The sequence below is a fragment of the Podarcis liolepis genome, assembly GCF_965112155.1.
Source record: "Podarcis liolepis genome assembly, chromosome: 8".
Classification (NCBI taxonomy): Eukaryota; Metazoa; Chordata; class Lepidosauria; order Squamata; family Lacertidae; genus Podarcis; species Podarcis liolepis.
Genome location: NC_139560.1, coordinates 90,254,716 through 90,267,486, shown reverse-complemented (window position 1 = coordinate 90,267,486; position 12,771 = coordinate 90,254,716). Strand labels below are relative to the sequence as shown.

Sequence of the window (12,771 nt, the reverse complement as noted above, 5' to 3'; positions counted from 1 at the left end):
CTTGTATGCGTGCTTGGCCAGCTCCAGGTGGCGCCTCAGCTGATCGTGGACCTCCTGCAGCTCCGACGCGAACGCATCTGCTGTCTGCGGCTCCCCCTCCCCCATTCTTTCCAGTCCCGGGAAGGTTCTGGGGTGCCTCCCGTTGTTGGCGAAGAACGGCGTGACCCCCGTGGACACGTGCTTCGTGTTGTTGTAGGCGAACTCGGCAAGCGGTAGGTAATCCACCCACGTCGCAGGCTGTTGATTTGCATAACATCTCAGGTACTGCTGCATGATGGCATTGACCCGCTCCGCTTGCCCGTTGGTCTGCGGGTGTCTCGCCGACGCCAGGTTGATCTTGACGTTCAGGAAGCCCATCAGCTTCTGCCAGAAATTCGAGATGAACTGCCGCCCCCGGTCGGACAGAATAGACCGTGGCAGACCGTGAACCTTGAACACGTGGTCTATGAACAGTTTGGCGGTTTGCTCCGCCGTGGCCACCTTCGCACACGGAATGAAATGCGCCATCTTGGAAAACAGGTCCACCACCACCAGCACTGCCGTCTTGCCCCTTGAGCTGGGCAGATCCGTGACAAAGTCCAGGGCCACTCTCTCCCATGGTTCGAACGGGGTTTGCAGCGGTTCCAACAGTCCGGCCGGCGGTTTGTGCACTGGTTTGGCCCTCTGGCAGATGTCGCACCTCGCCACGTAGTCTGCGACCTCCCCTCTCATTCCAGGCCACCAGAAATCCCTGGCTACTAATTCCACCGTCTTCTCCTTGCCAAAGTGCCCGGCCGTGGGCGCGTCGTGCAGCTGCTGCAGCACCTTGGCTCGAAGTTCGTCTCCCGGCACGTAGATGGCCCCTTTTCGGATGAGCAATCCATCTCGTAGCCGGAAACCGTCGGCCGCTGCCTTGCCCCTTTGCACCTCTGCCATCTTAGCTTGTGCGAAAGAGTCGCACCGCCTCTAGGTGCACCGCACGTCGCACCGCCTCTAGGTCCACGGTCGCCGCGGCGCACGCCCACACTGCTGGTGCGAAGATGTGCATGGCGGCCGCTGGCGTTGCGTCCTCCAGATACTGTGGCTTACGGGAGAGAGCGTCTGCCATGATGTTGGTGTCCCCCGGGACATACTCTATTCGGAAGTCGAAGTTTGCAAAGAACTCAGCCCAACGTATCTGCCTCTGGTTCAGGAACTGTGCCGTGCGCCAGTGCTCTAGATTCTTGTGGTCCGTGCAAACCTGCACCGTGTGCTTGGCGCCGATCAGAAAGTGCCTCCACGCCTTGAACGCTGCGTGAATGGCCAGCAACTCCCTGTCCCAGATGGTGTAGTTCTGTTCGGACTTGCTGAGCTTCCTGGAGTAAAACGCTCCCGGTCGCCACACCCCCTGCGGGTCTTTCTGCAACAGGACCGCCCCCACGGCTCTGTCCGAGGCGTCTGTCTCCACCCTCATCGGCCTGCTGGGGTTGACATGAAGCAGCTGCTCTTCCGACGCGAAGAGACGCTTGAGTGCCTGAAAGGACTGCTCCGCCTGCGCTGTCCAAACGAACTTCTTTTTCTTGGAGCTAAGCGTGTCAGTGATGGCCGCTGTCTGCATCGCGAAGCCCTTGATAAACTTGCGATAGAAGTTCGCAAAGCCGACAAACCGTTGGACCTCCTTCCGGTTGCGCGGACTCTTCCAATCCAACACCGCTCGAACCTTGGCGCTGTCCATGGCGAGCCCCTTGTCAGACAGCTTGTAGCCCAGAAAATCCACCTCCGGCACGTCAAATTGGCACTTCTCCAGCTTGGCGTAGAGCCTATGCTGCTTTAGCCTGCTCAGCACTTCCTTGACGTGTCCGTCATGCTCCTGCTGCGACTCCGAAAAGATCAGGATGTCATCTAAGAAACAGACGCACGTCTTGTAGAGAAGTCCCGCCAACACGTGATGCATAAACGCTTGAAAAACGTGGGAGCCATTTTGCAATCCAAAAGGCATAACTCTATATTCGTAGGTCCCCAGTGGCGTGAACATGGCTGTCTTCCACTCATCTCCTTCCCGCATGCGAATGAGGTTGTACGCCCCCCGCAGGTCCAACTTGGTGAACACTCTGCCCTTCCGTACCTTTGCGAGGAGGTCGTCAATACGGGGCATGGGGAAGTCCGATGGCCTAGTCAGACTGTTCAAAATCCTGTAATCCACTACCAGTCTTTTCTGGGGCGTGTCCCGCTTCTTAACAAAGAATACGGGACTGCCCCCCACTGCCCTGGACTCCCGGATGAAGCCGCGTTGCAAATTATGGTCAATGAACTCTTTGAGTTCCTGCAGTTCGTCCTCTGACATGGAATACAGTTTCCCTTTAGGCAGCGCCGCCCCCGGCAGCAGGTCAATCTTGCAGTCATATGGTCTGTGAGGGGGTAGCCTGTCTGCCTCCTTCTCGCAGAAAACTTCCAAAAATTCCGCGTACTTGTGTGGAATCGCTTGCAGCGTGCCTAGCAGCAGCTGTGACTCCTCTTCCTCTCCTTCCTGCCTGGGCACGATGCAGTGTTCAGCACAAAAGGAAGAGCCGAAGGTCAGCTGCCTCTGGTACCAAGCCATCGCTGGGCTGTGCTTGTCCAGCCAACTCATGCCCAATACAATGGGCGTGTCAGATAGTCGAGTGACGTTGAAGCTGATGATTTCTCTGTGATTCCCAAGTCGCATCACCATTGGTGGCGTCTGCTTCACCACTTGCCCCCCGAGCAGCTCCCTGCCATCCACCGTGACAACCTGCAGGGGCAGTGTGGCCGGCAGCAACTGCACAGCGTGCCTGTCGACAAAGTCCTGCCCTATAAAGTCCGCATTGCTGCCTGAGTCAATGGTGATTGGCACGTCCATGGTGATTCCATTGGGCAGTTGGAGAGACGCTGTGAGCCTCACTACTGGTTTGGGCGGGAGGGGGTTCACGGGCTGTAAAATCGCTGGGGACTGCGTCACTAACACGTCTGGCTGGGCCCCAGTGCCTCTTCCTCCAGCCAGACAGCCTCGTTTCCCTGCTGTGGTCCTCCTTGCTGTGTTGCTGCAGTCACCATTGCTGAGGCTGCAGTGAGCTTGTGGGGCCTCTGGGGACACTCTTTCGCCATATGCCCTGGCTCCTCACAGACGTAACACTTCCTGTTCCCTCTAGGAGGCTTCGCTTTCACTGCTGCTGGTGCTAGGGCTCTGGTTGCTGACTGAGCCCTTGCACCTCCCACCTCCATAGGTTCGGCTCCTCCTCCTGGCGGAGGCGTGGATTGCGCCCGCGCTGCTTCCCTGGGAAAGAAGGAGGGGCCCCCGGCTGGTTCGCGCCCTCCACGCCCTTCGTCCCTGTTCCACGGACGTCCTTCCAGCCTCACCCCCACTGCCAGTGCCCTCTGAACGACCTCCTGGGTGGTTCGGGGTCTCTCCCCCCTGGCGATCTCATCTTTAATCGAGTTATGCAGCCCCTCCCAAAAGAGGTCTCTTACAGGAGCCGAATCTCTGTCCCATTCCAGGGCACTGACCAAGGCGAAAAAGCGGGCATGGTACTGCCTGACGCTGGCCCTCCCTTGTCTCAGCCCATGCACCTCCTTCCGTGCAAGATCCACGTCAATACTTGATAAAAAACACCCATCCATTGCTTTAATAAAGGCATCTGCATTCTGTAGCGCCGGATCCTTATCTCTCCATAAATTGCGTAGCCATGCTCTCGCATCCCCATGCAGATGGGACATGATGAACCCCACTCTCTCTTGTTCATCTCTAAAGTCTTTATGCAGCAGTTGCAGTGCGCACAGTACGTCGGCTCTAAAGTTGGGATACTGTTGCAAGTTCCCATCGAAGTGAGAGACCAGCCCGCCTGTCCGTCTCGCCAACCCAATGCCCTCCTGCCGGGGTGTCTGCTTTGTCAGCACGTCTAACCTGACCTGGAGATCCCTGCAGGCTGCGGCTGCTTCCTCCTCCCTCTTCCTGGATGCTAGAGCCTCGGCGTTCAGTTGTGCCACCGCGTTTCTGAGTTCCTCTATCTGCTGCTCAGCCGTCATGTCGTCTGCCGTTCGTGAGCTTGCTAGTAGGCACCTGTGTCTCTCCCCTCCTCGAGGCTGTAGATGCCCACAAGTCAGACGGAGCTTACTGTCAGAGCTGCTTGAAGATCCTAGCTCACAGAGGATCACGCTAGCCAGCGGTCATTAAGTAAAAGTCTTTATTGAATTACAGTTTCCATTCTCACGCTGCTGCGCGCAACTCTACGCCTAGTAGCTAGGTCGGCGAAGCTCCGTCTGAGTCTCCGCCCTGTGTGCACCAACTTAATATCCTAGCCTTGCTCCACCTTTTCCTCCTGACTGTCCTCCTCTGGGTCCCTCTACCCCCCGGGGCTTCTTCCTTCCGGGATTCTTCTGACGCTGACCCAGACCCTCCTGCCTCCTTGCGCCGGGCTTTAGGACCTGGCTCTCTTTCGGGGCTGCTTACTGCGCCGCCTTCCTCTGCATTTGAACTTGGCGCGCGCGCCCAACCTTCCACTTTCCTCTCAACCGTTTCTTCGCTCCCCGATGGAGGTGTGGCCATCCCCGACTCATGTCCTCCCTCCTGTGGAGGTGTGGCCACTCCTGACTCATGTCCTCCCTCCTGTGGTGAGCTGCCAGCGCTTCCCCCCTGGCTCCCTTCCTCTTCCCTGCTTCCTGGCGGTGACGCTGGTCCCGATTTCCAGCTGCTCCCCCCTGAGTCCTCTCTGGCTCTGTCTTCCTGGGGTGCCCCCCTAGACTCCCCCCTTGCCCTCGCCACTGGTGCTCCTTTCTGTGAATCCTCTGATTCACTGGAAAGACTAGGAGATCTCGGGTCGTCGTCGTCACTCATCTTTTCTTCTGCCTCCTCCCCTTCGCTCTCTGTTTCCTCCCTTGCCCGTGCTTCTGCTCCTAAACCCCTGACACATGTCTTCAGGGATCTCCTGCAGAGAAGTTCCCAGAGGGCAAGCAATAAAGAGACAATCACAAAGAAAATAACCGTCAGTAGCATATCAATGAGGGGCTACGGCAAGGTGGTCCCAAGAGCGTCCACAGGGGTCCAGGGGGGTGCCCAAAGCTCAGCCAGAAACCCCTTTAAGGGCAGCACTTAAACCTCCTGTCCCTCAAGCCCACCTCTGAAAGCCAGAGGCCGCCTGCCTTTTAGCTGCAGCCAACAGAACTTGCTGCCCCCCCCCCCAAATCAGCTGCGGAAGGAGAGCTGGGCCAGCCCCTCCCTGAGGATGGCGGCATCTCTGCCCCTGTGGCAGCTCTTGGGACCCCTTCAAGGCAAGGCCACGTCTGGCATGCAAGGCAGGCCCCCCGGCACATCCGCAGCTGGCGCTTGCCCTGCCCCCACCCACATACTCACGGTCCACATCACTGGTTTCTTGCTCACTCTGCTCCTTGTTCTTGTAGAAGGGAAATTTTCGGGAAAAGAGGTTCTTTTTACGCTTGTCATTGAATGACTGCTGAAGAAGAGAAGGAAGGAGGGGCAAAACAAAGGAGGTCGAATGTCCAGTGTGTCACAGGGGCCCAGTCCAGCAGCTTGGCAGAGGCCGACTTCTAGGACCACAACATGCAGCAGTTTGAGGCTGGCTGGATCCACAGCCCTTCCTTAGGAGGGGAGGCGGCAGGAGCCAGGGCTGGGGCACGGAGGGAGAAGGGCCTGGAGAGCAAGCGGCCGGCTCCATTCTGAGGAAGCACTGGCTGCGGGGAGGGGCTCTGTCTCTGCAGGCTCCCCACACCAGCCCAGGCACCAGCCCAGGCAGGCCGCCGGATGCTGCTGGCAGGAGTGGGAAACAGCCCCCCTTCAACTGCTCCTTAGGAAGAAGCAGGAAGCAGCTACAGGGACCTCTTGCAGAGCAAGTTGTGGGGCGGCTCTCCTCTCCGCAGTAGAGCATCTGCTCTGAATCCAGAAGAGCCCAGGTGCTACCCCCAGGATTTCCAGGCAGGGCGGGAAAAGGATCCCTGCCTAGTACCCTGGAGATCCTCTGTCAGTCAGTGCAGACAAGACTGAGCTGGGTGGACCACTGGTCTGACTGGGCATAAGGCCGCCTGGTGTGCTCTTCCCCCTGTACTCTCTGAAACTCTGGCTGAAAGGCAGTCTAGGCAACGGAGACAAATAAAAGGGAGTCAATGTAGCCTCCTTCATCTTCTCAGGAAGGATTCCTGGGCATTTTCAAGGTCAGATGAAGCCACAGCCAGAGGCACAAGGCAGCCTGAGTCGTGATCTCTGAGCCGGAGAGCAGTGCCTGGAGGGAACATCCACGTGGCTCATAATCCAAGCACCACAAGGGGTCACTGAGACCCCCCCCCTCAGCTACCTGACCCCACACAATGCATAAATATCCAGAGGGACCAGGGACCCTCAGGGGCTACAGCACAAAGAGGATGTCAGAAGCAGCCCGGCCATCTGGATCCCAACCGCTGGCAGCTCAAGCCAGCATGGTCTCTTAGCTGCCACTGAAGTCCAACAGACCCAAATGCCGTGGGACCTGCCTGGCCGCGTCTGATCTCCTCTTCCTGCTGCAGCCACCTGCTGCCTGTCCCTGGTGGCAGCAGAGGAATGGGCAGGGCAGAAGAGCCCAGCTGAAACTCGGGGTTCTTCCACTGGAGCCCCCCTTGGGAAGAAGCTGCTCAGCCTCAAAGCCAGCCAAGCCCTCTCCCCAACACCGAGAGAATCATGGAACTGTCAAGTTGGAAGGGACCCCAAGGGTCATCTAGTCCAACCCTCTGCAATGCCAGCAAACTGCTGCAGGAGCTCAGTTTAGTCAAGCAGAGCACACCATGAACAGCGTGCGCCTTTGCCTGCTCTGTTTTTAAACCGTTTGGACTGGAAGGCCCAGGGCGCAGCTCCCCACGCAAATTCACCTCCCTGGTAGGAGCTGCCCAAGCCTCTACCTCTGGGAGATCACGGTGCTGCAAGGCTCCTTCTGGCTAAGAGGGACACATTGGGGCTCTCCTGTCTCCCAGACAACAGCCATTTCCTGTTCTGCAGAGTCTGGAGAGCAACAGCCTCACCTACTGCATGCTGAGTGGCTAGAAGTCGGCTCCAATAGCAAAAAAACAAAACATGGTTAGAAGTAATTATGTTTTGATTTGCAGAAAATATCAGCCATGTGTTTTTAAGGCTCTTACAGGCAGGAGAGTCTTGTTTTTAGTACTAAGAGTGTATTAACTTTGTTAAGCTCTCACAGCCTCTTTGCAGAATTGCATCATTAGTACAAATGGGTTAGAAAAGGAAGCAGAAAAAAACCCACAGGCCACTCGACATTCTCCTCTTACGCCGGGTGCTCAACGCGGCATAAGCTGATTTTGCCCAGGCAAAAGGACAAGCAGGTCAGTGGCTGATGCCTGGCATAAAAGGGGAGTGGGGTGGGGGGGTCCTTGGCAGGACTGCTTGAAAGAAGAAGAGATGGAGGGGGGAACAAGCACAGCAGCTTCAGTTTTCAACACCATCAATTTTGCCTCCTTCTGCTTTGCCATGTTAGGTGCTAGAATTAAGACCAGGCTGCCACATTCCCGAGGCAAAGTACCGTATTTTTCGCCCCATAAGACGCACCGGCCCATAAGACGCACCTAGATTTTAGGGGGGGAAATAAAGGGAAAAAATTTTATTTCCCCCCCAGGTGCGCTGCGCTACACCAGGAGCTTGGGGTGTGCTGAGCTCAGCGCGCCCCAAGCTTCTGCATGCCGGCAAGCAGTCCGCTGCCGCCCCAAGCCTTGCGCACCCGGCGGGACCTCCTGCCGGGTGTGGGAGGCTTGGGGCGGCAGCGGACTGCTTGCCGGCATACAGAAGCTTGGGGCACGCTGAGCTCAGCACGCCCCAAGCTTCTAGGTGCGCGCAAGCAGTCCGCTGCCGCCCCAAGCCTTGCGCACCCGGCGGGACCTCCTGCCGGGCGCGCGAGGCTTGCAGGCATTCGCCCCATAAGACGCACCCCGATTTCCCCTTCATTTTTGGAGGGGGAAAAGTGCGTCTTATGGGGCGAAAAATACGGTAGCCCCTGCCAACAGCAAGCATGCACAGAGTTCCCAGGAAGGTACCAACAAAGAGGAGGAAAGGGGAGGAGAGAGAGAGAGAAAGAGAACTGGCAGGTCCAGAGGAAGGCCACCCTCTCAAGAGGGCCATGTTAAGAGGAGGGAAGACAGACAAGACGGGCAGTTCTCTCTCAATGGCAAGCGTAGTTTGGTTTCCACTCAGGGGCTCATGCATGGGTCTGGTGCAGTGTTAGGACATGGGAGCCGTGTGCAAACTTGGCAACAGTCAACATACAAGGCTGTAACTCCAACACAACCACTTTTCAAAACGGCACGGGACCAGGGCTGTGTGTGCAGGCTGCACGGAAACAAATGCAACACCCAAACTCTGTGAGCTGCCCCAAAGGCCCATTTGCACAAAGCGGGATCTGGCTGCACCAGGTGACTAAATGTGTTCTGCTCTTTCTTGCCATAGGGTTAGGGCACCCCCCCCGCCCCGCCCAGGGCCTGAGGCTTCCCCAGGCACAAGGGCTGAAATGTGGCTCTGGAAAGGAGACCAGGGAGACCCCTCGGCTCCAGCCCCACATCCTGCAGCTTCCCTGCCCTCCTGCACACACAGCCCAGCCTGGGACCAGCCCCGTTCCAGCACCAGTCTGCTTAAACCCATCCCAGTGCATTCCCAACAGTTCCTTTTCACACAAAAGTGTTCAGTGCATACATTTCATGGGGGCACCTGTAACAGATGTCTGTTAGCACAAGTCACGGAAATATTTTTTTAAAAATAATGTTGCTGGTGTGTTAATTTGGAGTCTACTGTAACAATCTGTTCTATCCTTAAGATTATGGTATTTCACACAACTTTGTGAAAAGATAAACATGGCTGATGGTCCACCGAGTCTCCTCCCCTCAGCTGCTCTTCCTCTCTGGTCGGCTGGCCTGCTCCACCCTCTCCTGACTCTGCTGTCCCCTTCCCTGCTGCCTTCCAGCTGCCCACAAGCCTGTGATTACGTACCTTCAAGGCTGTCTCTGGGCACCCAGGGGCGTCAAGGAGGGAGCCAGGAAGCCACAGCCCTCACCTTTCCTCATGATACCCCTTCAAGGGACAGAAGCCAGGTGGTCCCACAAAGGAAACAAAACAGCCAAGTGCACAACATTCCATGGACCATCCATCCATCCATCCATCTCAGGTGCTTTCACTCCAAAAGTCTTTTGACTTGAGTTTTCTTGGGTGGCCCCTGGGTGACCAGACTGTCCTGATTCTAAAGCTGTTTTTAAAGGAGGATTTTCCAGAGAGGAACAGACCAGGAATCCTGACCAAGTCCCTTATTCTCTTGTTCCCCAGTAGCCAGTCCTGTACCCTGACAGGAGGCCTGCAAGCGGGGGCCAAAGGCAACACCCCCGCCTTCAGAAGCAGGTCCTAGTGGTTCCCTTGTCCCCACTGCCAGCCCCCGAGAGGCCTCTCCTGCTCTACCCTGGATTTCTCTAGTCCTGTCTCCACCTAGGAGATGCCAGACTCACAGGGCGCTGAATCGCTTTCTTGGCCAGTCACCCCCCCCCCGCCGCCTGTAGGTGAAGTGAGCATGCAAGGCTTTCATTATGACAGAGTTTAAAGCAGCAACAGTGTAAAGAGTCCAAACTCACCCCTTTGTCACCTCTTGCTTTAGAGTTGAATTTCACTGTCTTTAAACGAGCTCGTTCCTTCTTCTCAACCCTGCCAGAAAAGCACAAGAAGATTAGTGCACCTGCAGCACCTGCGCCAAATCCTGGCAGAAGCTGGTGTGGGGGCAATCTGGAAAACACATGGGCCTTGGAGGGAGGCCACGGGAGGCACTGGCCGGCTTCAGCCTGAGTGTCAGGGCAAAGGGGCCTGGAGTCGATTGCCTTCTTTGGATAGCAGAACTGAATGGCTGCTGGAGGGGGCAAGCCACCTGCAAAAGGTGGCTGCAGCAGGGAATCATTCCTGCAACCTTTGTTGTCTTCTCCAAGCCTCATCAGGGACAGGAAGGCCTTGGTGGCAAGCGCCAGGAATGGCAGCCTCAGACACCAGACCAGTATAGGCTGGCTGCTGGAGTCAAGCAACACGGCCAGTTCCAACCAAGCAGCGGTGCTCCTGGGGACCTCTGCTCTTCCTGCCAGGGGGCGGTGGAGGTTTCTTCCCAGCGCACACTGCAGCTTTAGAGGAGAGCTTTGCTCAGGACAGTGAGAGGGGAGGAAAATGCCAGTTTTGTTTTGTTTTAAACCTTTATGTTAAAGGCTAAGACCCACTTGGCCCTAATGCACACTAACCTAGAGTGAGTATTTTGGCTGCTGGAGGCCCATGTGAGTTACTGTGGTGGTCCTTGGAGCAAACCAAACATGCCCTCTTGCTGGCAGGAACACTGCAAGATATCAGGGGCACAAGCCCAACTGCCGAATTATGCAGCCACCAGAATGTGGAGATGGGAGGGGGCGCATCTCTGTGCTACACCTGGGAAGCATTTTAAAACACTTAAACATGTCTGCAATAGGGAATTTGGTTTGGATGCATAGGACAGAAATTAAGAGTCTTCAAGGCCAGAATCACAGGAAATGGTTTCTTGACATCTTATGTCATATTTGTCAACTGTAGGTAGAACTGTTTGATTATAGGGGCCTGACAAGGTAGCTATGGGAGTTGCAGTGAAGAACAATTCCTGCTACTCCCCAGAGGAGGAAGAGGAGTGTGGTGGTGACTCCTTAGGGGGGGCAGAGGCAACAAGTTGCCCAGGGAGGTGTGCTGTCTTCCAAGATTCACGACGGAGAAGTTGCCGTGTCTCAAAAAGCCCGCTGACCACAACCCCTTCCTTCTGATTCATGGAGGTACAAAAGATACTGCCAGGCACCGCCTTCGACATCCAGCAAGGCTCTGTGAGACTGTGGACAGGAAGGGGGAGGGTCTTGGGTCTTGGGTCTTCTCAACACTCCCTCTTGTTGAAGGCTGTGGCCCAGGAAGAGAGGAAAACCCCAGCAGGAGAGAGCGAGCTACCTGCGCTTGCTGGGGATGACGCCAACCTCGTCCCTCTCGCCATCTGGCATCACCGGCCGTGCCTGCCACCACTCATCATCAGAAGCGTTGATGACATGGAGGATGTCGCCAAATCGGAAATTCAGTCCCTGGCTTGGGAGGCCACTGTCTTTGGTCTTGTCGTAGTCAAAGAGGGCTCTGGAGGCACAAGGGGAAGCAAAGGCCCCACTGGCAAGCTGTCATCACATGCCTCCCTTGGAACTGCCTTGCAGTCAAACTGGGCGGTGGCAGAAGAGGAGCCCAGTCTTCTCCTCCAGCAGCTCTGCCTTGATGCCGGCTGTGTGTGAGCAAGCAGCTTCCTCTCCCCAGGCACAAGGTCTCTAGCGCTGAGCCCCCTTGTGCTCCTGGCTCTCTCTCTGCTCTGTCAGAAGGGGTCCAGCAGTCGCCCAGGAAATGACTTACAATTCTCCTCCTAATGCACTCAAGTGCTCCTCCTAGACCAACACACTCACTGCAGCATCAGTGCTCATAGACCAGACAGAACTCTAGTCTGTGGCAGCTTATGCCATGATACATTTGCTCAGGACCCTTTGTTATTGCTGCAAAAGACAGATCTGGCTATTCCACCTTAGTGATGAGACCTTGTTGTGGTTTGACATTGCTACTTTTAAGTCTATTGACAGCTGCAAAGATGGAAAACCCAAGAGAGAAGAAACCATTTATTCAAAAGCCCAAGGAGTTTCAGAGAAATTTGTCAAGGCATCATTATGAATTAACATGGTCTAGTCCTCCTCTTGCTGATCAGAAGCTCAGTCTTATGGACATGAAGCACAGGGTTTCATTTGCACCCTACCAGCACCAGCAGGACAAATAGGCCTGTCCCCAAAGATCTGACTTGAGCCTCCTGTCCTTGCCTGGAGACTTTCACCCATGGAGGGAAGGACACTCAAGACCCAGTAGACCAAACAAAGGAGCCAGCAGTCAAGGCAGCCCTTCAGCCACTCGGAGAAGAGGCTGCTGGACTAGATGGGCCAGATTCTGCAGGCTCTTCTGATGTTCCGGATGTCAGCATTTTCAGTCTCCCGTTGCTGGTTATGTGGTTGTTACATCACATGTCTGTGTTTATTTTCCAGGCTTGGAAAGTGTACTTTTGTACTTACTTACTTTCTCTCTCTCTTGGAGAAGATATGTGAGGACGCCATGATTGCTTTGCTCTGTATATATTGCTTAATAAATTACTTAGAATGCCACACCTAAGCTCTACCCTAACCCTAACCCTAACCCTAACCCTAACCCCAACCCCAACCCCAACCCCAACCCCTACCCCAACCCCAACCCCAACCCTAACCCTAACCCTAACCCTAACCCTAACCCTAACCCTAACCCTAACCCTAACCCTAACCCTAACCCTAACTGTCATGGGCTCAGGGGCTGAGCCACAGGGGAAGGAGGAGATGGAGAGTGAAGGGGAACAATCTGAGGGGAGCTCAGGAGGGTATGCCAGTGATCAGAGAGATTCCATGAGTCTCTCCAGCGAATCAGAGGATTCCCAGAAGGGGGCCCCCAGAGGCAGGGCAAGGGGGGCCAGTGGGGAGTCTCCAAGCGGCAGCTGGAAATCAGGGCTAGCTTCCCCACCAGAGCGTAGCGGGGGGGAAGAATCCCAAGGATTAAAACAAGAGCCTCCTGCAGGAGGAGAGAGTGAAGCTGGACTGACCACGCCTCCGTCAGAGAGTGGAGGGGCGGAGGGAAGAGCAGGTCCGGCCAGCCTCCCTGAAGGAGAAAGCAGTGAGGGGAGCAGTGTAGCCGTTAGGAGGAAAGTAGGCGGCTGGGCGCGCGCGCCAAGTTCAAATGTGGAG

At 55.9% G+C, this 12,771-nt stretch overlaps 1 protein-coding gene across 1 annotated transcript; it reads right to left on the bottom strand.

Moving 5' to 3' along the window:
* Positions 1-4,886: 4,886 nt before the first annotated feature.
* LOC310713864 (disks large homolog 1-like) lies at positions 4,887-12,117 on the bottom strand (the record flags this gene model as incomplete). The annotated part of the gene is made up of 4 exons (XM_083518430.1): positions 4,887-5,423; positions 9,574-9,643; positions 10,937-11,113; positions 12,080-12,117. 4 exons carry the CDS (start codon positions 12,115-12,117, stop codon positions 5,079-5,081), a joined length of 630 nt encoding a protein of 209 aa, XP_083374556.1. The 3' UTR covers positions 4,887-5,078.
* Between the last annotated feature and the right edge of the window lie 654 nt (positions 12,118-12,771).